Source organism: Pezoporus occidentalis, unplaced genomic scaffold, assembly GCF_034315485.1.
Source record: "Pezoporus occidentalis ecotype Australia unplaced genomic scaffold, CSIRO_AGI_Poc_V1 ctg149, whole genome shotgun sequence".
Lineage (NCBI taxonomy): Eukaryota > Metazoa > Chordata > Aves > Psittaciformes > Psittacidae > Pezoporus > Pezoporus occidentalis.
The window spans coordinates 160107-184095 of NW_026913305.1; the positions used below are offsets into that span (position 1 = coordinate 160107).

The 23989-nt window shown below is 52.2% G+C and overlaps 1 protein-coding gene across 1 annotated transcript in view; it reads right to left on the bottom strand.

The window, feature by feature from the left end:
* Positions 1 to 23989, bottom strand: part of TEX264 (testis expressed 264, ER-phagy receptor) — a 35866-nt gene that overhangs the window by 4101 nt on the left and 7776 nt on the right. The window contains exon 4 of the mRNA XM_062610624.1: positions 3556 to 3727. Coding sequence (XP_062466608.1) covers positions 3556 to 3727 — 172 coding nt within the window. The remainder of the gene's footprint in view (positions 1 to 3555; positions 3728 to 23989) is intronic.

Genomic DNA, 23989 nt, shown 5'->3' on the forward strand with positions numbered 1-23989 from the left:
CTTACCCCCTGTTCAATCAAATATTAATCTCCACTGCCGCTAAATAATAGATCAGTGTGCTGCTGGGAGGAGAACAGCTCCGCTGTGCTTGCCGACTCTCACACACAAGCCATCAGGAGAGGGGCTGGGGCAGGCAGACCAGCAGGAAGGCACAGCAGGAGCTGCACACTGAGCCCCTCCTCGGGATGTACAGGCAGGGCTCTTTGGAGACAGAAGCAAGTGGGGATGAGGCAGAGCACATCAGGGAAGATGCCCCCCGTGGCACAGGGGCTCAGCGGGTGATGCCACTGGCTGCATCCAAAAGTTGCTGGATAGACTCAGCTCCAGGAAAATGCACACCTGAGACTATGGGCAGAGCCACGTGCTTAGAAAACATTTGTGCTCATGCCAGCAAGCCCATGTTAAGAGGCTGCTTTTGTTTGCTTTCACCTTCCATGTGTCACAGTGGGGTCATTCTGGAGAGCAGAGTGCTGAGCGCGAGCCGGGAGCGGGGGCCTGCTGAGCTCATGCTGGTGCCAAAGCCCCAGAAAATAATTAAGTACAAAACAACTAATCGTGATTGACACTGCCCCTCTGGAGACCTGTCAGCTGCCTTCCAAAAATGCTTCCCGTCTTTCTGATGAACCTGATGATGGCAACGGGATGGAATTGGTGCAGAGGCAGCCGCAGCCCCTGGCCCTTTCCTTGTATGCTGAGTGTTTCGGTCCTCAGCAGAGCTGCCAGCACCCTGCTCTGTGCACAGCAGAAAGCAGAGATCCTGAATCATGTCCTGCAGCCGTTGTGGCCACTGGCTTTGCTCAGAGCCACAGGCACCCAGCACCTCACAGAGTAAGCTCAGGAGCAAGGACAGCAGGCGACAGTCAGAATGCAGAGATGCACTCCAAAGTCAGGAAGCTCAAGAAAACAAATCCAGGCTTTCCTTACACACCCAATATTGGTACTGTTTGGCACCAGCCACAATAACAGGCAAGAAGAAACAGCAGCGCCTTCCGCTGGGAACCCCTGAAGTCTTTAACTCAAAGAAAGCACGATACAGCTGCTGGCAGGGAGTTTCGTGAGCCATGACTGAAAGGTGCTGTGTCCACACGGAGCACTGCTAAATATGATGATCACTCTGAAATCATATGCCCAGTGCTGACTTTTTTCAGTATTTCGGGAGGAGAGCAGGCTTCAGCTGCTTCCACATCAGGAGTGAGAGCCCAAGGCTGCTGTATGTAAAGCATCCTCAGCTGCCTCAGGGAGAGAAAAAGGGGGTCACCACCTCCCCAGTCCCCTCACTTGCCCTGTGAGGCAGGAGGGAGTCAGAGCCCCATGTCTGGATTTGCAGAGCTCAGGCACTGCCAGAGGAGTGGAGTGCCACAGGGGAGACCACCCCCCCTTCCCAGCAGCATCCCAGCAGTGCCTGAGCCTCTGTCAGGGCAGGACCAGTTGAAACACTGGCAGAGCTGAGGTGGATCAAGAAATAACCCAAATCTGTGCAATTGGATTGGAGGGGGGACTGCACTGAGAAGTAGATGGGGACATTGTGGTGCCCACCCTCCACCTGATGGAAGGAAATTTGGAAGCTGTCACAGACACCTGAGGATTTTCTGGGTCATGAAGATCTTTTGGCTATCATGCTGTGGCTAAGCTGAGCTTGCTCCTTGAATAAGCAGAGACTAAAAAAGTTGGGAAAAGAGATTGTGGCTTTCTCTTCCTCCAGCTCAGAAATGGTTGCGCAGATCCCAGCACAAAAAAATACTTTAGAAGGGAGGACCAGTCTCAATCCATAAGGGCATCATCTTCAAGGCTTCTCCTTCAAGGTGTCTCCAGCGAGCAGCTGGGCAAGGGGGGATCCACCGGCTGCCCCCTCCAGTGGCTTCTCCTCTTGCACCAGGGCTCAGAAAACCCACACAGGACTTTGGTGGCAAGATGGAGAGCTATCCTCTCCCACCTCACCTCCTGACTTTGACCCTGCTGCTTAACTAGGACAGTTCAATGGCCACTTGATTGCCGAGGCTGGAGCAGTACCACTGGCAACCGATATTCCAGCATCAGCAGGCCAGAGGCAGTGGGAAAAGGACACTCACTGGGCACTGTTTCCCTTAGTGCAAGCCCAGGATCTCCCCACGCAGGGCCACTCTCCCCAGCTGACAGCAGTTGTGCCAGCCTGGGGCACTGCAACATCATGGGGATGCAGGAGATCATGGAGACCTCCGAGACCCTCAGGCAGGAGTGGCATAAGCAATCTGAAGGCTTGCCATGTCTTTGGCCATCTCCAATGGCTGAAGCAAGGACCTGGTTCTGCTGCCATGCCCAGTACGAATGGTGATCACAGTGCAACATTCAAGCTAACTCTTTAGTCTCAGAGGCAAGGCCAACTTCTCACAGCTATTATTATTTTAAGCTGGTTTTGTGCAGACTCAGCAGACGACACTGCAACAAGCTGCACTGACAAAAGCTCATCTATGTGACTAGGAGGGGTGGTGGAGGATCTGGCCCAGAGCTGCTGCTGGGGAGCCCAGCCCATGGTCTCCTACATAAGAAAGTCCACTATCATTTGCTGTCTAAAACTGGGAAGACCTTCCTTGCCCTTCTTCCAGCAGGGTAGGGCACTCCCCCACCACAGGCATGCTGGCGGTGGCATCCCAGGGGCAGGCTGACAAAAAGGCGAAGAGCTGAGTGAGCACCATGAAAACACGGGACCTCAAAGCGCTGGGAAACTGCTCCAATGAAGACTTTTCATTACAGCAGTAAATGGACTCCAGAGCTCCCAGAAAGTGATTCCCAGACTTGCTTTTACGCTGCATGCAATTAAGAATTAAAGCAACCCAAACCTGAAGATGTGTTAAAACAAACGACCAAACTCCCAGGGAGGCAGGGAGAGCTGGCACGTTTTTTCATGCCTGTTACACAAGCGTGGTGACCCATGAGGCAGGAGGAGGTGGCTGCCCCCACCCCATTCAAGTGCCCGGGAATGTTCGGCTAGCCAGCTCCCGCATCTCGCAGACATGTGAGCACGTGGGCTGGCGACAGCAACTAGCATTTTGGGTTACTATAGCACTGCTGTTCTGTGCCTACAGCCATTGTGGTCCCTTCCTGTACGAATACGTACAGACTCCAACAGATCTTGCTGAGCAGATGCTATCGGGCAACTCCACCACCAGCTACAGCAACCTGGTATTTAAGCTCTTTGCAATCCCAATATGTAACAGATGAAGATGAGAGCAAGGAAGACATATATGACAAGGAGAAAAACAAGACCAGCTGCAACCAAAAGCTGCGAGATCCAGCTCTGCTCTGACAACAGTGGGCCATCAGCTCGCTGCAGCTTGGCCTTCGCCTGACAGGGCGAAGGGGTGCCCGAGTGCTCCCCAAGGTGGTGTGACAGCTTAGGGACAAGATCCTATCTCAGTCTGGGGTAAGGAAAGAGGTGTGCTGAGACTCAGTGTTTGGGTGCCAGGTGGGTGCTGGTCAGCCCCTCTCTCCCCAGACAGGCAGCAGCACCAGGGGCACCAGAACCCCCACCTTTGGGAGGCCTGACACTGATTCAAGACCTGTGCAAGCTACAGGTACCTGTAACGTCTGTCTGGGCGTCCTCGGCCTCAGCTGCAGCAGCCCTGCTCTTCCTCTCCAGTTCTTTCATTTCAGGCACGTAGAAGTCCCCTTGGCGGGCGAGGGGACACACAAAGTAGATGCGGTCCTCCTTGTAGATCTCAATTCGAGGGTGGGCACACAGCTTCCTTTCCTGAAAGACAGCAGGGTCAGGGATGTGCTCTCACTCCCCATCCCAGCAGCCCCCCACCACATGGACCTGCAGCACTGTGGGCACTGCTGAGGAGCAGTGGGTCCCATTCTGAAACTGGAGTGCTGCTCTCCCTGTCACAACCTCAGTGTTCAGCCCTAGGGGTGAACAACAAGCCGCACTCAAGGAGGAGACACCAAAGCCCTAGGGAGACTCAGCTTCCTCGGCTCAGCTTTGGTTTTGGTGTGCTCATTTTAGGCTGCAGTGAGGGTTTTCGGGGAGCCCGGCAGCTGCTTCGCATGGACCTGCCAAGTCCCCAGCTCTTCCTGGCAGTGCGGCCCCATGAGCAGGCGTAGCACTTCTCTGCTAATTAATATAATCCAGAGCTGACAGCTCACACAGCTCCTTTCAGAACGGTGAAGGCAAGGGGAGTGGGAGATGAATTCCTGGCATTTCAGACAATTGCCCCTCCTCCTCTCTCCTCACCCCACCTTCCCCCCCACCCCCAAGACACTGAGCCTCCCCTGGATGCCAGGGCCCTGTGATGGAGGCACATCGCCCCCAGCGAAACGTGGGCTTGGGGGGCTCTCAGGGTGCCAGTGCTGAGCTTTGGAGCAGCTGAACCCCTTGTGCCACCCCCTCCTTGCCTGCCCGCCTGCTGCTTGCTGGCAGAGGGGCGGCTGAAAAGGCAGTGTCTTTCCAGGGAGATTTCTTTTTATTTCTTTCTCTTTTTCCAGTCACTGGCAGCTTCTGTTTAACTCCACAACCACACTGATTATCCTCCTCTCCTTCCTGCCCTGACTGTCCTCCTTTTCCTCCTCCCTACCACAACTACCCTTATCCTCCTCCCTGGCATGGCTTGCCCAGACATCCTTCAGCAAGGTCCCCATCCCTCCACGACTCTCTGAAGACAGTGGTGAGCCCTCTCTGAGGACAAGCTTTATGTACACATCAATCATGACTTTACAAAAGCCTGTTCATTCCTGACCCTCTTCACCCCTGGGAATGGACCAAGTTGATTTTGAATTATTTATTTCCCAGTCAAATGCCAGCACTGGGCAGAACCTACAACAGAGAGGAGCCAATGCCAACCCTCTACCCCGGTGCTGCTAGCCAGGCCACCTGGAGAGCCACCTCCTTTCTTGAGAGGATGCTGTGCAAGCAAGGCAGGGAGAAAACCCCACGTGATCCATTTTCAGGTCTATTTTCCCTGGGAAGCCTACAAGATCTGTTTCTGGGGGGCCCCAGTTTACCCAGTGGCATTATAGTGGCAGAAACACAAACCTCAGCAGAAACTTTACCCGTCCCATAGCCCTTGAGCCTGAATTTCAGCAGAGTCCCTCCTCCAACCAATGAGAAGCCCCATTTGTGAGCCTGGTGCCGCAGGGATGCACAGGGACACAGGCAGGCTTCCGAGGAGCTTGGAGCCTGGAGTTCCCACTTGCAGGCAGGTGAAACACTAACACACACAGATCAAAACTGTATTAAATAAAAACAAGTCGGGCTGTTTTTAGCAGCAGAGCAGAGGCGGCTCATCTCACTCCTGCTTTTGCAGCAACAACGCAGACAAGAACCCTCCGCGCCGCTCTGCCCCACAAGCCCACCAGCCAATCTTCAGCTCAATTTGGTTTTAGGTTCCTGCAACACATACCAGAGACGGGCATCTCAAAGATTTGCAGGTTTTCTGAATGCATCCAGCTGGCCCTCTACCACTTAATGCAGACAGGGACAACTCAAAGGATCTTAGAGCAAAGAGACCTTCACTAAATTAATATGAGATCTCTAACCAGTCTAAAACCTCTTGGAAGCTCAAGTCTGTCCTCCAAGACCAACTTCCCAAAGTCCACTCTGGGATTCCTACAGAGCAGATCTGGGACATACCCTCTCCCCACAGTTTATCTAGGCTGCTACAACTCCTCTTCCAATTATACAGCCATAATACTGACTTCCACAGTGCTGCTTCACACTCAAGGTGGCAGCTGGGAATGCTGTCCCTTCTGGGTTGGGACCAAAGGCATGAGGCTGCATAAAGACTTGTGGAAAGGGCAGAGGCGATGAGGTGGAGAGCCAGGGCAACAAAAATGGATAAGCGAATCACTAAACAAAATGCATAAGGAGATAATCCAAAGCGGATGCAAGGGAGATCATCCTTGCGATCATCCCAAAGGAGATAAGAAGGCAGGCAGAGGCCAGGCAAGCACAGGCAGAGGTGCAGCAAAGTGCAACCAAGACGTGGGTGTCACCATAGGATAGAGCAGGCTTAGGGTTATCCTGGTGGAGAGAAAGGCTGCAAGGCTGCTGCAAGGAAAGAAACAACCCAAAGAGACTGAAGAGCAAAATCCAAAGGTGAAGATATAAAGAGAGAGCAAATTAGCAAAAGCTCAACAACATGGCAAACCAACAGAAACTCAACAGGCAATAAAACTCTCTGCAGCTCAGAAGGAAGCCCCTTGCTCGCTGTGCAGCTAAGGCAGATGGAGCAGCAAGGTGGATGTGGAGTTTGCAAGACAGAGCCCTCCAGTCAGTGAGGATGGAGCATCCTCAAATGCAGTCTCACACGGGCGGAGGAGCTCAGTGAGAGGTGAACAGTGGGATGCCAATAATGTCAGGGCCAGGCTTCTGGCTAGGATAGCAGGACTCAGTAAGTAGGGCAGAAAAGGGGACTTCTTCCTTCACAAGGTCATGCTGTGCCACCTCCATTCTCAGCTCCTGCCAGGAGGCTGCCTTTCCTATGGCTAGCAAAGACAGAAGCGGCAGCATACAAAGCTTATTTATATGCAGGACTCTTCACCAAGCACCCAAAGCATAAGATTTATTGCACGCAATCCATACAGTCAAACTACACATACACAGCAAAGACCAACACATCCAGAGCCCAACAGCTCAGTCCTGACATGCACAGCAGCTCCAGCATAATCCTGCTATGTCAGACCCGTGGCTTCCCATGAAGCCAGCTCCTTCTTGGCCTATCTGAGGGCCATGGTGTGGTGCTGGTCACCAACCTCTTGGAAACAAGGGTTTATGTAGGGGAAGACTCTTGCACTCCTCTTTCCCAGGTGTAACAGCACTGTGCCCAGTCTTTACTCCTGGGTTGTTTCCAGATCACCCACCACCCCGACTCCCTGCAGGACTTTCTCCAGGCTGGCCTCATCCCTCTATGAACGAAGCATCCCCATGTCTCATGCATCAGAAAGGACAACAAGGACTATGCACCAAACCAGGGTTTCAGACATTCCCTGCTTGTCTGTTAAGGAACAGACCCCATCGCCTGCCCACGGAGCAGTTTGGGCACAGCCTCCTGGATGGAAGACGCCCCTGCTTTCCTGTGCAGGCAAGAGAACAGTTCCAGGGCTATGGGTCACATGATGAGGTAACTCCAGTATAGTCTGCAGTCATTAAAATCCGGCAGAATTGTGCCAAAATGGAAGGAGGTGCTGGGATGCTCATGCCATGCTGTGCCCCTTGGTGCCTGCCAGGAAGCAGAAGGCAAGCCAGGGCACTGCAGGGACTGGCTTTGTCACTCTGTCAGGCTTGTCTGCTCAGGAATTCAAATGCCACCAACTTGATCTACTTCATCTCCCACTGCTGGAAGAATTCATCTTGTTAGGAGACAAGCAAACAAGCCTTGCTGATGCTCTCAGGATTCTCACCATGCCCAGCCATGCTGGCACTCAAGACTCCAGCCAAACCTACTGTCAGCCCCAAAACACTTCTAGGGTTGCTGGGAAGGCTGCGGGGAGGCAGCTGCTCCTCACTGTTTCTGGCCACAAGCCCTCTGGTCCCATAACCCCCCGACCCATCACCAAGACCTCCTGGCATGGTTCATGGGTGATGGTTAAGCTGCTGAACAGCTGAAACTGGCTGGAGCATGCCAGCCACCAGGAAAGCAGTGGTGCAGGATCCAGCCTAAGCCTCAACTTCTCTCTGCACAGTTCCAGTTGAGAGAACAACTTCCCAGAGGGAACTGATGAGCACATGGCCCAAGCCTCCTCCAGGAGGGGACCTAGAGCCAAAGAGAAACTGTGGGTTGTTTATCAGTGGCCATACGAACATCAGTTTGGCACAACATGCCTATTGCTGCCACTTGTCTCTGCCTTTATGGCAATGGGATGTGCCACTGCCATTGCAGTGAAGCAGAAGGGTGCCAGCCACACAGGGCCAGCTCCATCCTCATCCTGTGATGCTGGAGGACATAAGCCACACAAGGGATTTTCTCTAGGCAGCTGGAGAGCAGGGTCAGCCCACCACTGGGTTACAGCCAGGTCCACCCTGCTACCGAATTGAACTGTCAGTCTCAAGTATGATTTGTTAAACATCGGTGATGCAGAGGGGTGTCCGGGTCCTGCCCTGGGGGAACAATGGGGGGTGCTAACGGACACCCTTCCAGCCCCCTGTTGCACCAGGGCTCCCAGTCTCCATTTATTCTGCTGCCACACCAGGAGGAACACAGAGGGAGCTTGTGCCCACTGCTGGGGGTTGCTGTTCACCAGCGGTCTCACCAGGGCGACCAGCCAGAGCATCATGACACCCACAATCACAAACCTCCCGTCGCTTGTGCTGCCTGTGGGGGATCCTCAGGGGACCCACCAGCACCTCCTGCCTGCTCAGACAACATGACTCCTCCACATCTTGCTTCCAGACAGCCAGACAGATGCATCCATCCTCTCCTCCTGCCGGTAAAGGGGTCGAACACTTCACTCCTATGGATTTTAAAGAAACAACAAAACTATGTGCTGCTGAAGGGGCCTAAAATCAGTTGCTAAAATTAAGAGCTGAAACTGAGCCACCAGCTAGGCCCAGAGGGAGCACACTGTGTGCCACATCCTCCTCACTTCCACACACGCTCCACACTCAGTGTGTCATCCCCGCTTATCTTAGAACACAAGTGCTAGGTAGTGCAGAGAGGCTTTGCAATTCAGTTTGCACAGCACACAGCACCCCTCCACACTCTTCCAGTTCAGCCAGGGGACAGACTCCTTGCTGGGCCATCCCACTGGTGGTGTCCCTGTTTCCATTCCTCCTTGCCCAGACAGCAGCTTGAGGTTAAACACCACTTTGGCCCCAGGTCCGAGCTGATGGAAGCAAAAAAACAAAGGCACCTCTTCCTCCCCAGTTTCAAACTTGGTTTCAATGTGGACTTGCATCCCAGAAAGCCAAGTGTCTCCTGCTCTGCACCACAAGCAGTGTGTGGCCAGCAGGTTGAGGGAGGGATGCTCCCCCTCTTCTCTGCTCTTGTGAAACCCCAGGTTTGGGGTCCTCAGCACAATACAATTGTGAAGCTGTCAGAGCAGGTCCAGAGGAGGCCATGGAAATGGTCCAAGAGCTGGAACACCTCTGCTATGGAGAAAAGCTGAGAGACCTGTGGTTATTCAGTCTGAAGAAGAGAAGGCTCCAGGGAGAGCTTATTGCAGCTTTTCAATACCCAAAGAGGGCTTGTAAGAGATGGAGATTTTAGAAGGGCCTGCAGTGAGAGGAGCAATGGTTTTAAACCAAAAAAGGGTGGGTTTAGATTGCACATAGGGAAGAAATATCTTGTGATGAGGATGGTGAGACACTGGACAGCGTTGCCAAGAGAAGCTGTGGATGCCCCATCATTGGAAGCATTCAAGGTTAGGTTGGATGGGGCTTTAAGCTACCTGGTCTACTGAACAACTTCCCTGCCCATGGCAGCGGGTTTGGGCTGTATGATCTTTGAAGGCCCCTTGAACCCAACTCCTTCTGCGATTCTGGTCCTCCCTGCCGAGCCGCAGCCTGACCATGGGAGACAGGGATGAAGTCTGGGTGCCGGGGGCTGCTCACTGAGGGGCAGGAGCCAGGCAGCAGCTGAGAAGGAACCACTGGGTCAAGAGACAGTTTGGGCAGAAGGGAGGACAAGCTTTGGAGGGAGAGGAAGGCAGATGTGCTTTACACCAATAATACCTCAAGTGTCAAGGAAATCCCAACACCTTAGCTCGCAGACCAAGCAGGGTGCACGTGGAGCCCGCAGCCCCTTCGTCCTGGCACTGTCAGCACTTGGAGCCAGCTCCAGCACACAGCACAGCCATGAACACCAGGCTGCCAAGGGCTGCAAAACAGCTGCTGCTTCCCAGACTGGAGAAACTCACATTTCAGATGTAGTGAGACTGCTCCCACGCACATGCACTTTACTTTCAAACCCTCTGGGCTGCAAGGTGTTTCAGAAACAGGTGATGTTACTGCAATCAAGAAAAGGCTGTTTCCATCAGCCAGCAGGAAAAATGAACCAACAATATAGCAACAGCAGCCTCACCAAAAGATAGCAAATCCTCTAGATAGCAAAATACAGTGCCTCGCAATTAGGTGAAAAGCAGCCCGCAAGATCCCCTCCACAGTGGTGAGAGGGAGCACATTTGGGCTATGGGAGCTGCGAAATGCCAGGCTGGGAGATAGCTGCAGAGTTTTCATTTTCACCTTGGTGAAGGCAGCCCCCCATGCAATTTACACCTTTCCTGCCTGCCTACACTCCCCGGGCCCGGCCACCCGGCTGCTCCCGCCCCAGCAGAGCTGCAGGAGCTGTCAGGCACAGCCAAACCAAGAGGCAAAGGAATGAGCTTGGGTTGGTTGGTGAGTACGGGAATGCCCCAAAAAGGCTGATGAGGACCAGGCACAAGCTCCCAGGTTGCTGCTGGTTACTGCTGTGAGACTCATGAACACTTTTCTCCTCCCTGGCATGAAGATGGAGAATCCATCCTGCCCTCAAGTGAAAGGGTCTAAGCTCCAGCCCCATCTCACTACAGGTGCAGATGCGCTCCAGACCTCCTCTGATTCCAGCACCCACTTGAGCTGCAAGAGAAAGCCTGCGGCACATTCAAGAGCATTCCCCATCTTCAGAGATGAGGCAGACAGCAAGTCTCAGCAAAAGAAGACCTTCCAGAAAGTAGCCAGGGGCAGCCAAAGCCTCGTGGGGAAAGGACAAACCGTGGACAAGGCTGTCAACCCAGACATGCTCAGGTATGTTAATCCATGTACTTCCAGGGACATATTTTACTGCCCTCAACTACGGGAACACGACCTGCAGAACAAGGAGCAGATGGTGCAAACACGTAATTCATGGGGCTTGGTTCCCCCCTAGTGTCATGGTTATTTGGCACTAATTAGTCCTGAAGCAGAGACTTTCAGAAGTGAAACAAACTTCTGCATTACAAAAGAACATTAATTTTCCTAACTTTCCATATCTCCAGTTCTGCCTTCCTCCTATACTCACCATGGGTAAATAAAGCCAGCTGGGGAGATGGTTCCCACCAGCTTCCCAGAGCTCTATGATATATTTTCACATTTTTCCTCCTACTGACCCCAAACACACCCCTCCCTCTCTTCCCCATCACTGCCACACACCAGCTCTCTGAAAGGGACTTTGGTTTTAACCACTCCAAAAGCTCAAACACTGGATTTTCACTAAAAGACAAGAAATCCATGTAAATCCACATAATCTCTCCTCCCCTGAGGAACCAGCTCTGGGTTTCTGTCCCTGTCCCTAGGATCTCCATGGTGTGGGTCAACAGCCATGCACAAAAGGAGGTGGATGAGACTGCAGGAGAGCAGGAAGGCAGCTGGAGAGTGCTGCTTCTGCTTTGGAGTGGGGGTCTCTGGGGACCAACGCTCTCCTTCCAGCCCTCAGGGGATGCTTCTTCAGCATTAATCGCAAAGCTGAAGAGGTTGATGCAATGATCGCTGCCATCACGGATGGCTGGAGCGATGCTAAATCTCTTTGCCTGCTCTATTGCCTCAGTGAGGCTGCCAGGAACAGCAGCTATAGCAATTTCTCTACCTCTTGTCAAGGGAGGGCCTTTCAGAAAGCAAACACTCAAGATGTTCTCCTGCCCATCCCACCTTGGTCAGGCAGCCCACGACACTGCAGCCTCCCACACTAAGTGGGGCATCATGCAGGTAAAAAAAGCCTCTTTGAAACATGGGTCTTCATTAGGCTGCTTGCAGGGAAAGTAAGCCCTAACCTGGAGTACAACTTCCCTCTAGGTCAACCAACAACAGGTTGTTTCTTGTGATGGAAGATCTTCCATGGCTAACTCACAGCTGAGAACCTGCAGGGCTCCTCATCCAGGTGGACATTCCCAACCCACCTTGACAGCTTTTTCTGCAGGCCACCACTTGCTTGAGTACTTGCCCTTCCGCAACAGGGACAACCAGTGGAGGCTTGTCATTCCCAACCTTCTCACACACACCCTCACCAGTAACGGGTCCTGTGATGAAACCCTTGTGTGCTAAAATCAAAGCAACAGACACAGAGCAGGAGTGCCTGGTGCCCTCAGCACATGGGAGATCTTGCCCCCCCCCGCCCCAGTCTCAGCCCTTTTACCTTGTTCTTTGGCTCCACAAGCCATCCTCCCAGGATTGTAGGCACCTCCAGCTGTTCTTCCACAGCTTGTTTGTCACCAGAACAAACTCAGGACATGTGTCACATTAATGCCCCCAGGAAGAAAACAGCACAGTGGAATAAATAGCCCCTGTCCCTTCCTACCTCCTTGTACAACCTTGTCTTTCTGCAACGCCCCCAGCTCCCAGTCTGCTTGGAATATATTTCACGATGAGCTAAACTCAGCCTCACACCATCCTTTCGCAACTGAGAAAGTTGAAAAGGGAAGCTGAAGAACGTAACCTTGCTGAACTTGCACACATAAAGCCACCAGCAGCCTGGAGCAAAGCTGCAATGCAAATGCCTGATTCTCAGACAAAATAGTCCTTCCCTCCCCACTAACAGGGACTTAAAGTGTTGGGCTTATTGGCCTCTTTTAAAAGGCAAGGAAGGCCAGCACAGAGGAAATCTAAGGTTTTCAGCCTGGTTTGCTGAGGAGGAATGGAAAAGATGAACACTACATCCATCAGCATATCTCCAGTACAGTGTATCAGCAAATCTAATGGCAGAAAGCAAGTTTCCAGGACAGAAGGATCTTCCAAGCTATCGGCTAAGTGAAGCCACAGTGCAGAAAGGCTTTGTGTCCTCCTGAGGCTTGCCTCAGGTGACAGGGATACTTCCCAGGCTCTCCATTGCAGGACACTCACCCATAGGCCACTGTTCACCCCTGGTTCACTGCTCCTCCTTCCCTTTCCTGGGACGTGACATTCCTGTGTTTTAAAACGAAGCCAGAGCCCAGGATAAGCGCCTTTTTGAATCTTTGCAAGTGAACAAGAGGCAGTTCCCTGCAGGCTTCCAGGAAAGCTGCCTTCAAATCCTCATGTCCAAGAGCTTGCACCTCTACCCCAAGAAGTGCAGAAAGGCAAAAGGCAAAGAGCCAGCAACCCTGGTGAGCCCCAGTGTGGTGACGACTCCCACAGGTGAGCTTGGCTAACGAAGCCCTGGAGCCTCTAGTCACTGCACACTGCCGGCAGTAACAATTCGCCCAAGGAAATCCCCAGTGCAAACTAACAATGCTGGCGGGCAGAAAGCAAAGGCAAAATGATGGGCAGGCTGCCTGCAATGCGGGAAGAGGTGGAAACACAGACAGAGGCAAGGAGCAGTAAGGGAAGCGAAGAAGCAGCAGCAGGCAAATTCATCAGGGACCTCAGAACAGTTCCAGATGTCCTCGAGCCAGAATGTGCCATTTCAGTGGCTGTATGTGTTGACCTACCTTTCCAGCCACCCTGGCACAGCAGACATTGGGAGCTGAGGTGGGGCTGGGCCTTTCCTCTGCAGCCCTCATCTCCTCCTCCTCAGCCCAGCAGGGACCCCAGCACAGGGCCCCAGGGGGCTCATTACCTTGGCCTGGAGAGGAGGACTCCTGTCGAGCACAGCCCTGCGGTGTGCTGGGGAGGCAATGGCTGGCAGTGCCAGCAGGGACATGAGCCAAGCACCTCCAAAGCCAGGCCCTTCTGCTGGCAACAGAGGCAGCAGTTGACGGGAGCAGCTGCTTTCAGCAACCTTTGCAGTCTGGCGACTGCTTCTCTACCAGCGCAAGACTGTGAGCTTGACCGTGCATATCAATAACATAATGAAATCAAAGCGAATTAGGCAAGGACGGAGCCCAGCCTGACTCTGCCCTTCCATAGGCCACATGCTTTCCAGGTCCTGTGCGCAGAGGTGCTGCATGAGCTGGGAAAGCTCCAGATAAACACTGTACCACTCAGCTTTCCAGGTCCTTCCCTGCCAGGGAGCCATCTCCCCATCTCCCCCACTGCTCTGTGGTCCTGGGTACCTCAAACCATGTACAGCCCTGCACAACATCATCAACAGCAGCACATCAGCCAATGCTGCAGCCACCAGAGCTGCCCCAGATCCTCATCAGTGTCCTTCAAGACTCAGAGGACACCCCTCCTCTTCCCAGCACCATGGTAGCCTCCCTCATAATACCTGGAGGATGGAGAGGACTTTGGGGAAGCATCTCTGCACCTCTGTCCCCATCCATCCTTCTCCAAGCAGCTGCAGCTTATCAAGTGCAGGGAGTGGACTCTGCTCTGCGCCGCTGTAGTCCTGTCCCAGGAAAGCAGCTAGCTGGGTCCAGGCTAGCAGGAGAGTAGGGGTTTGGACAAAGCCAGAGCTGAGCCAATGCTCAGGTCCCATAGCAGCTCTCACTGGGAGACACAGCTTTGCAAGATAACTGATGGGAGATACAGGCAGGGGCTTCTCAAAGAGGCAGGAACCAAGCAAGAGAGGGACAAGTGAACATGGCACTTAGAGATGCACACGAGAGAAGGAGGATGCAAGAACAGAGGGGCCGATTGCTGCACTCCTCTGCTGCAAGCCCACAGCATCAGGCAGCTCCTGCAGCCACAGCAGCTACTTCTGCTTTGCTCATCTCCTGAACTGCTCATTAGAGAAGTACCACAGCAAGTCTTTCTCCAGCACTGACCTCTTGACAAGCTTTTGCCAACTCACGGTCTGGTTACTGTACTGCTGGGCAGACGTTACCCCAAGCTGTGTATTTGCACAGCATGAAAAGAAGAGCAGCTGGCCACAGCCAATAATAAATATCTACCTTTCTGCATGTCAAGGAGCTGCCATCAGCTCCCAGAGAAATAAAACCCAGAGGATCCAACCAGCCATCCAGTAGCAGGGAGAAAATGCCAGTGTCCACAGAGGGGCGAGGCCTTACCTGGGGTGCCTTACAATCCCACGGAGTGGGAACAAAGCCCGTCAGGAAATGCATGAAGCTGGCAGGCAGCTGTGGACAGGCACGCTCTGTGAACAGCCACAGCACATCCTCTTCATCCCCCATGGGCCAAGACACCCCTTCAGGTTTCATCTGAAAGACAACAGCCTCCAGTGCCACACAGGGATAGAGACTCCCATACACTCTCCCAGCTGCCTTAAAGGTCTGTCCTTGACCTTCCACAGCACTTTTGCCTTAGGTTCCCCCTCACAGAGCTGCAAAGATAAGGGAAATGGACACTAACAGCTTTACAGAGAAATCCTCTGGTACGTGGTGTGTGGAAGGCAGGAGGGGCAGATGCAGAAGTTTCCAGGGGTCTTGTGATGTGCCCATGCACAAGTTATCACTGTGATAAGCAGCTAGAGTCAGGGATGCAGAGCGGTTACTAACGTGCTCTCGCCAGTGCACTGAGCTCCATCACCCCCTTCATCCCTGCGGCATCGTTATCGTTCGTCACATTAGCAGAAGAGGAACAAGTGAAATCGTCCATCTGCAGAGCAAGCACCTGGTGGTCATTGTACAAGCCGCCAAAAAATAATCACACCAATTACTCCACAGCACCAGAAACTTCCAGTATCCTTCTGCTCACTCAGACCCTTTGAAATGTAAAACCATACTGTTTGGTGTCATTTAATTTGGAGTTCAGCCTCAGACCGGCAGAGCCACGCTGAGCTTTAGGAGGAACACAGTCATGCAAAATGTAGATGCGCAAAATCCAGATGTCAGTGACCTGGAAGAGAAACACACCCTGAGTGCCATCAGTGACTCCATTTTGCAGACCCAGTGTCCTGTTTTACTGTCCCAGTGCCAGAGGAGCTGGCTGTGAGTCCCATCCCTCTCTGTGCTGGCCCAGGACTCCTGGCTCTCTTGGAGCTACTGGCCACCCTTTGGATGCTGCCTTGGTGCAAGCTGGAGTAGGGCTCAGGCTCTCTGCTGCTGCTGGGCTGCTCTCACAAACCTGAAAGCCTTGTAAAGCCTTCCCCACCTCCCCCTCTGCACACGGCCAGGAGATCCGTATTTTGAACCCCTGTAAGAGGTGAGCTTTGGAGAAAGTGGACACAGTGGCCATGGGAATCTGATCCTGTCCCAAAAGCTGTACTCAGGCTCTGCTCCAAGTCAGCACAGAAACCTCTTTCTAGTTTCTTCCTGCTACTCAGAAGAAGAGGTGTCTCTCCATCATCATCTTTCACATTTGTTCCTCTCCTCCAGGTTGGGGGTACATCCTTTTTCACATTACAGCTGCAGCTGTACTACCAGCCCTAGCAGGGCAGAGGGACCCTACCTAAGGGAGAATGTATCTCCAACAAACCCAGCAGAAATGCATCTACTTAAGTCAGGTATGAGCCTCCATGTCCTCACACTCACCAGAGCATCGAGGAGCCCAGGAGAGCTAAATGTCAGGTGGGCAGGGGACAAAGAAATGGGATGCTGACTTAGCACACCTGGAGGCACTGGTCTATCAGATGCTGATCCACTCTTGAGGATAAGAGATACCTTTGGTCTCTTAACAATGCCAGGCACTGCACCAGACTGTGAGAGAAGCCAGCTCAAGGGGACAGAGGACAAATACTGACTCATCCCTGAGCTGCTCCCCAGGGGGCTGCTTCCTCCTGTGCCCGCTGTGGTCTGACAGCAGGGAACAAATGCCTTTTCTCACTCCTATGTGATCAGGTGAAGAGGAGAGGTGACAGATGACTACCCACATGGCCTACAGATGACTACCCACATGAAGGCAAAGAGCCTCGCCTTGCAGCTTGCCCAGGATAGTGTAGGGGAAGCAGCACAGGAAGCTTGGACATCCCCACCAGGCTGCAGACCTCCATCACCTGCCCGCAGGCAGTTCTAACCTGGAGTCATCCCTGCCAGCTCCAAGGCATGAGTGATGGAGTTACATCTGCTAACGTTTCTATTAAAGGCTCTGATTTTCCCCAGTTTGGCTGAACAGAGGCTGGAATAAGCTGCCACATGCTGGAAAAGAAAGGGGACAAAAGGAGTCCTGGAGCTGAGGGCTCCCATGCACTCTCCAAAAGTCAGCAAGCCAAGAATTAAGCACAGCTTGACCTTCCTTTTTCAAGGAGCTCACAGACCAGGCTACAAACTGCTCTGGAGCCCTGCAATGGCAAAGGCAGCTGGAGATCACAAAGACAAACCCAGTCTGGTAAATCCGGAGGACCAGGATTTGGCAGCATAATTTTCTGCAGCTTATCAGGACAACAGGGTTCAGCAGCAGGTGTTTGCTCCTCAAAGCAGAACAGGATGCGCCAATTGTACATAGGTTTGCACTGAACCACTGTACCTCTCCATAACTTGCCCCTGCTCTGCAAAGGCTGTGGGTCCCTATGGGTGCGGGCTGAGTGACAGCCACCAGGCAACAGCATGACCATAAGAAAACCATATGCTGAGCCCATGAAAGCCTCCCCAAGACGTCAGCAGCTCCACAGATCTCCACACCTGCCATGGTCACAGGACTGGCAGCTCAAGACACCTCTATCCTGCTGCCTCTGCCCAAGGCTACCAGTCATGGCAGCATCAACTTGAAGAGCATCCGAAAGGTAGCAGCTGCTGCAGGCAAGAAGAGACAGCAGGGGGGTGTATATATATATATATATATATCCCTGTCAAAAGAGGAGACCCTGAGGACTTTCAGCGTAACTCCCTGCTTTAGAGCAAACAGCTGTGTTTGGCTGCCTCTCTGGTGCTCCAGCCATTGATGCAGCCCCAAAGCCTGCATCGCACCTATGGCACATAAGCTCTTGGCACAAGAAGGAGCAAGAACCAATTTTGTTCTTTCATCCCTGTGATCTGATCATCACCCAACCTCACAACTCATCCATCCATATTTTGACTCAGTGCAGAAGAGAAAATGTTATGTTTTCATTCTCCAGCCCTCCCTGAAACAGGGCCTTTCCTCCCATTTTATATCTAACGAGAATCGAAAAAGTGCAAGTTAGTCATAGCACAATGGTCTTTTTTTCTGGAGGTAAAAATGCCACTGCTTTCAAATGTATTATCTCCCTGCTCCACAGGTTTCAAAGTGGGAGCTTCACAGCCAGGGAAACTGGGCCAGCAGCACTCGCTGGAAAAGAACAGTGCTTCTAAGAAGCTGTTTCACATTTGATCAGGTTCATTTTGCTGTTTCTCAAGCCCAGCACAGCTGGCAAGGTCTGGCTCAGAGGGCTACGGGGAAGAACCAGCTCAGAAAAATCTCATTAGGACCCTGCTAAAACAGTTGCAAAGAGGAAGATCAATCTCATCCTCTTATTAATTGACTGGCTGGCAAAGAGGGAAGACCCCAAGGTTTGGGATGGTGTCTTTGTTTGAGAGCACTGGACCCATCTCCAACACATGACAAAACTTTTTGAGCCAGCTGCATCCTCTGGGATTCTCTATAAATACATTCGGGAAGAGCACACGTACAGATTGGGTCAATAAAGAGATGTGACAGAAAAGCACTGTAGTATTTTACTCTCCCTCCTTGCCCAAGGCAAACCATTTTGGTTCTCTCTCCCTTGGACAGCCATATGAAATAAAGCTGGCTTCCTCAGTGATCATTAATCCTGGCTGCAAAGGCGAAGGGGGAGCAAATCTTTGTGCCTGAGCAGATTCACCTCTGACAATTTTGCAAGGTTGGGTAAGTTGTCACAGGGTTGCAAAGCCCAGCTTTCCAGAGCGGAGGCTGGGAGAGTAAGGTGGCTTCCCACTCACTCCCAGGATGGAGGGCAGGACCCCTGGCTGGCAGGCAGCACTGAGCCAGGCTTTTAGCCATTGAGCCATCAGGAATGCCTGCATGGTTTGGCATGCATGGGAAGGCAGACGCTTGAAGCTTGCTCTCCTTCCAGGAACTGCCTTTGGAAATGCTCCTGGAAAAAGAGCTGGGACGGTAATAGGATCAAAATGCTGGATGTCACAGAAAAGCACCCATGATGGCAGAGACCCAGGGCTGAGCTGCCAGCTGGAACAGCTTCCCCAGGGATGTTGTAGAGTTCCCATTGCCAAAGGCTTTCAGGATGCAACTGGGTGCTAGATAACCTCACCCAGGCTCCCTTTTCCATGAAGGGTTGGCCCAGGTGATCTTTCCAGGTCCCTTCCAACCTGGGCTGTTCTCATTCTCTGATCATACTTAGAACTGGGGAGGCCACAGTGGCTGGAAGCCTGCCTCCCACACACTAATTCCCTGGGATAGGAACTTCTCCGCCTGCGGCTCGTGCAGGTGCTTGCACAGTCAAGAAGTTGGGGAAAAACCTGGTGATTTTACACATGAAAGAAGCTGCAGAAGCAGGGAAGGAGCCTTTTTAACTACAGAAGCTAAAAGCAGGTCAGAAAACCTCTCTTCTGCTCAAATCAGGGCTCTGGTTTTACACCTGCCCCCATGCAGCTGAACAGCAGAGCTGAAACAGAAGCCATGTGCCTGCAAGAAGGTGCTTGGAAGCACAGGGCAGCAGAGAAGCAGGTAGCACACACATCGACTGGCACACACTGGCATACCCAGAACAAGTCCGGCTACGTAAGGGCAGCTGAGAACTAAGCATGAAGCAAGGCCAGTGCTAAGTCACCACCCACCCCCAAGGACCAGGGAAAAACTGACAGCAGATGAGTAGTGGCCTGGGGCTGCCAAATTCCTCTAGAGAAGTGGGAAAGCAGGAATGCCTGCTGTGAGTGGCAGGAGACATGACGCAGAGCCCTGGATCCCCATATGTTCCATTAGCAGCACAGGAGGAGCACGATTCCCTGCAGACACAGGTTAAATGGATCTTCTCTGCTGCATGAGCCAACCCCAAGCTGAGTCCAAAAGTCCCTATGAAGCTAAATAACATTGTCCACCAAAAATCCCTTCCACCTGGCTCAGCTCCCATCCTGACCTTGGGGGCATCCTGCCCTCCCCTCCCCATACTGTGAGATCACTTGAATTCACAGGACTGAAACTTCTTCAGAGGGTTTTGTTGCTGAAAATATTTAACAAGCAGAAGTCCCCGTGAACATGCAAACCAATTTGATGTGACATGCAGCTGGGGGCTGCCAACCAGCAGCAAGCAGGCAGCCTTGCTGGAGAGAGACTCCTGAAAACCAGCTGTCAGTGCAGGTCAACAGGAGATGAATGTCTGTGAAGGCACCAAGCCCATGCAGAGACACCTCGGTGTCCCTCTCTGGTCCCTGCCGTTGCATGTCACCTTCCAGAGAGGTTCAGGCCGAAGCAGTATTGTGCCACCCATTGCCAGCGCCTGCCAAGCCCAAGATCAAGAGATTCACCGGCTCCTGGCAGACAGCACACATCAGCCATGGGTGTCCTCCAACACTGCTGGCCAAGTTAGTCCAAAACTCATCCTCTACATCAACCAGGGGATGAGCAGGGAGAGACTTTTAGCTTGCTGAGGCTCCCATCCTTAAACTGTCTTCCCCTAAAATAAGGCTAAAATCTTCTCTACTTTCATCACCTCTTTTACTGGCAGCAGACACAGGGTGTGTAAAGCCTAAGCAAGAGGAGGGGGTGTGATGTACTCAATGCACACCACCACATTACCCAGTGCCCAGGAGCCCCTAGACAATCAGAAACAATTGCCCAAAGCCATCTTTGACACTGCTCTTTTCTGCTCTCTCTTCCTATGGCCATGAGCAGCAGTGGAAGACCAGACCTTAGCAGCATGTGGCAGATTGGATGTGACATCCCCTGTGCCTCAGTTTCCCTGTCTGCAGGGAGATGCTGCAAGCATCAAGGCTGTGCTCCACTGCCCTTTGGAGGAGAAGACTGCAAACAGCCAACACTTCCACAGGGCTCCTAAGGGAGATGAGAGAATTCAATCCACTATGTAGCACTCATGACCATGAGCAACTGGCAAAGAAGACAACGTTAAGGGCTTCCTTGGTCCTGGGATAAACCAAGCCAGAGCAGCATCTGAGTTGGATTTTATTTCTAAGAGGTGAAAACAAGTAGGATGGGTCTTGTTCCTTCCCCCTCATTTCCAAACCCTGCTGCTGGCTGGCTATCACGAGTGGGCAACACCAGGGAGATGGCTTGTCATCAATCGCCTGCTCTGAGTCAGCCCAGCTGAGGTAAAAAAAGCCCTACAAAAGTGGAAAAAAAACCAAACTCTGGAAACACTCCCACCCTCCACCAGGAGTCTGTCTGCACCAACCACCCCAAGCATCCACCCCTCCCCAGGGCTTCCCATCATCAGCCACATCCCCATCCTACTGGAGATGCCACCAGTCTGCAGCTACACTGCACCAGAGCTATCTGAGGGACAGCCACTGCTGCTGCTGCAGCCCTGAGGTACACAACCCGTGGGAGTCAGGTGCCAGTGAGGTCCATCTGCAGTGCAGAAGCCACGTGTGACCCAACCTACAGCCCAGCTTGGGGCCCATGCAGACACAAAGGCTCCCAAAACACTTTCCCCAGAGTCTGTATCCTTACTCCAAGCCCTTGCCAGCCCACAGCACAGCAGCCTGTCACACTGTCAGCTTTGCTCTCATCTTTGCCATCAATACAAGTTAGACATGACAACTCCTCTATGACTCTCAAGGGCTTTTCCCCCCCCCACCCTGTTTTTATTTGATTTGTGAGGATTACTTAACAGTGGCATCAGATAACCTCCTGTCTTCTGGGAACTCTACAGACTTATATTCAAATGCATATTTGCTAAGACTAAAGGCCTTTCTTTCCAAAACCCAAAACTTCTCTAAAAAATCCACAAACTGATCCCCACAGTCACCCTGGGGCATAGGAAGAGGGAAGGAGAAAGATGGAGAGCTCCAGCTCCCAGAAAGCCACAACTATATTCCACAAGGTGACCCACTGGTGCAAGAAGGAAGAAGGTCATCTAGAAGAGTCCTTCAAGGCCCATATGATGAGAATTGGTGATAAATTCTGGATAAAGGTATCCTGCTCCTCACCCTCCCTGGGGAGATGGATATAGAACTCTGAGTGGCCTTGGCAGTGCTCCCCAGAGCTCACAGGAGACCAAAGGAGTTCATGAGGATGAGCATGGCTATGGTTGAAGAACAGCACCACAGAGAGGGCTGAGTCTCTGTAGTACTTCCTACATGCCCAGAGGAAAACCCTGGGCAGCAGCTGATGGGCTGGAGCTGCTGCTGCAGCAGGGTCTCACACATGCTCAGACTGCAGCTGGACCACTTGCACAGAGCCCAAACCAAACAAACTAGATCAGCCAGGAGAAATAATTTAAGGGGAAAACATCCCAATAATTGAGCCTCTTTGCAATTGTTTTACTGGCTGTGAATCCCTGATCCCAGCCCCCAACACAGCCCAGCAAAAAGAGTGTTCCATGGTTTTGCCTTTAAGTACAAACCACCTGGGATGGGAACACAGCTCCACAGACCTTAATTTATAACAGCAGGGAGATCAACAGATCTGAGCAAAGCCAGCAGCCATGGCAGTGTGATCAGAGGAGCAGGAGGTGAAGGACATAGTGCAGCCATATTCACAAGGGCACTGGGCACCAAGGCTTGGCTGCTGTAAAAAATCACGTGTAGGTTCCCAGTCCTCTACAGACAGAAAGCTGTTCACATTAAGAAGCTGTTTGGGTTGCTGGGTGAAGGATGGCACAGACCCTGGCCACATCAGCTGGGGGAAACCTTGGTGGTGTCACCAGGAAGAAAGGAGTGTTCAGTGAGTATTTCTGCAATTGAGTTAGGTCAAAGCCAGACAACATGGGAAGAGGATCCGGGTGAAATGTTTGCTCTTCCATGAGAAGACACAACACATAGCTCACAGGTCCAGATAACACACATTTAAAACACACCAAAATCCCAGCTGACAAGCTGTTTGCATGTCAAAGGGTGATCTCTGGCCAGCTGCAGATGATACAAAGTCCCAGGAGAGACAGCAGCCTTTGCCTGCCAAAATTAAAATGGGTAAATAGCTGACTCGGGCAAGCACAGGCTGGTCAGCAAAGACAGACCGAAGGCAAAAGAAACGGATGGCTGCAACTGGACCAGATCACCAGGAAGCAAAGACTGACATAATTAATGCCAACCAACACATGTTTACAGCTGTCAGATCCTGTTGGCAAGCATGATTTATTTTTGTGGGGACTGCAGGCTTGACTGATAAATCAATCAGATCCCTGCCATTCATTCAAACTCAGAGAAGATGTAGGACTTGGTACAATTCTGGACTCATCATTAGGGACTTCAGTGATAGGACAAGGGGTAATGGGTTAAAACTTAAACAGGGGAAGTTTAGATTGGATATAAGGAGAAAATTCTTTTCCTGTGAGGGTGGTGAGGCACTGGAATGGGTTGCCCAGGGAAGCTGTGAATGCTCCATCACTGGTGGTGTTCAAGGCCAGGCTGGACAGAGCCTTGGGTGACATGGTTTAGTGGGAGGTGTCCCTGCCCACAGCAGGGGAGTTGGAACTGGATGATCTTAAGATCCTTTCCAACCCTAACTATTCTATGATTCTATGATTTTCCACTTTTAATGAAGAAACAACAACTTCATTAAGGGACAGTGGCACGTGTTTGCGGTCACTGTTACCTGGCTCAGAACAAACTCACAAGGGGGGGTGGTCTGTGGCAGGGGGCAAGATCTTCACCAGACATCTCTACACCACAGCAATAAGACCACTGCTGAAATCAAGCATCCAATTTGCAATAGTGACAAGTCAGAGAACTTTCTAAGCTAAAAACAGGTCCAAAAATAAGGGTCCAAAATAGGATGTGCTTTCACCCCACAGGTCCCCTTCATTCCCCTCCTCTTCCTGTTCCACTCCCCTATTTTTCAGCATCTCCAAAGCTTTCTCCACCCTCCCTACATTCCACTCCTCTCCCTGCCTCCTCCTCCTCCCTCTCCATCCCTGCTCTCCCACACCTCCTTTCTATGACAGGCAGCCATGGATCCTCCCTCCACTTCAGCTAACTCCTCTCCACTGGAGCTGGCATTCCACCTCTGCTACTGAGTCCCCTTTCATGCCTCCTGACTTTGCCATTCCACCCGCTTCCTCCCTGCTGCTGCTGGGGTGGGAGGGCAGTGGGGGGCACACAGCACTCAGCAGGCCTGACCTGTGGCTCTTATTAACAGTGCCCTTCTCAAAGGAGGCACAGCATGAAATAAATAAATAAAGCAAATCTGTCTCACTGCTGTCTCGGGTTGCTTAAGGGAGCCGGGCATCGGGGGTGGGATGAAGGA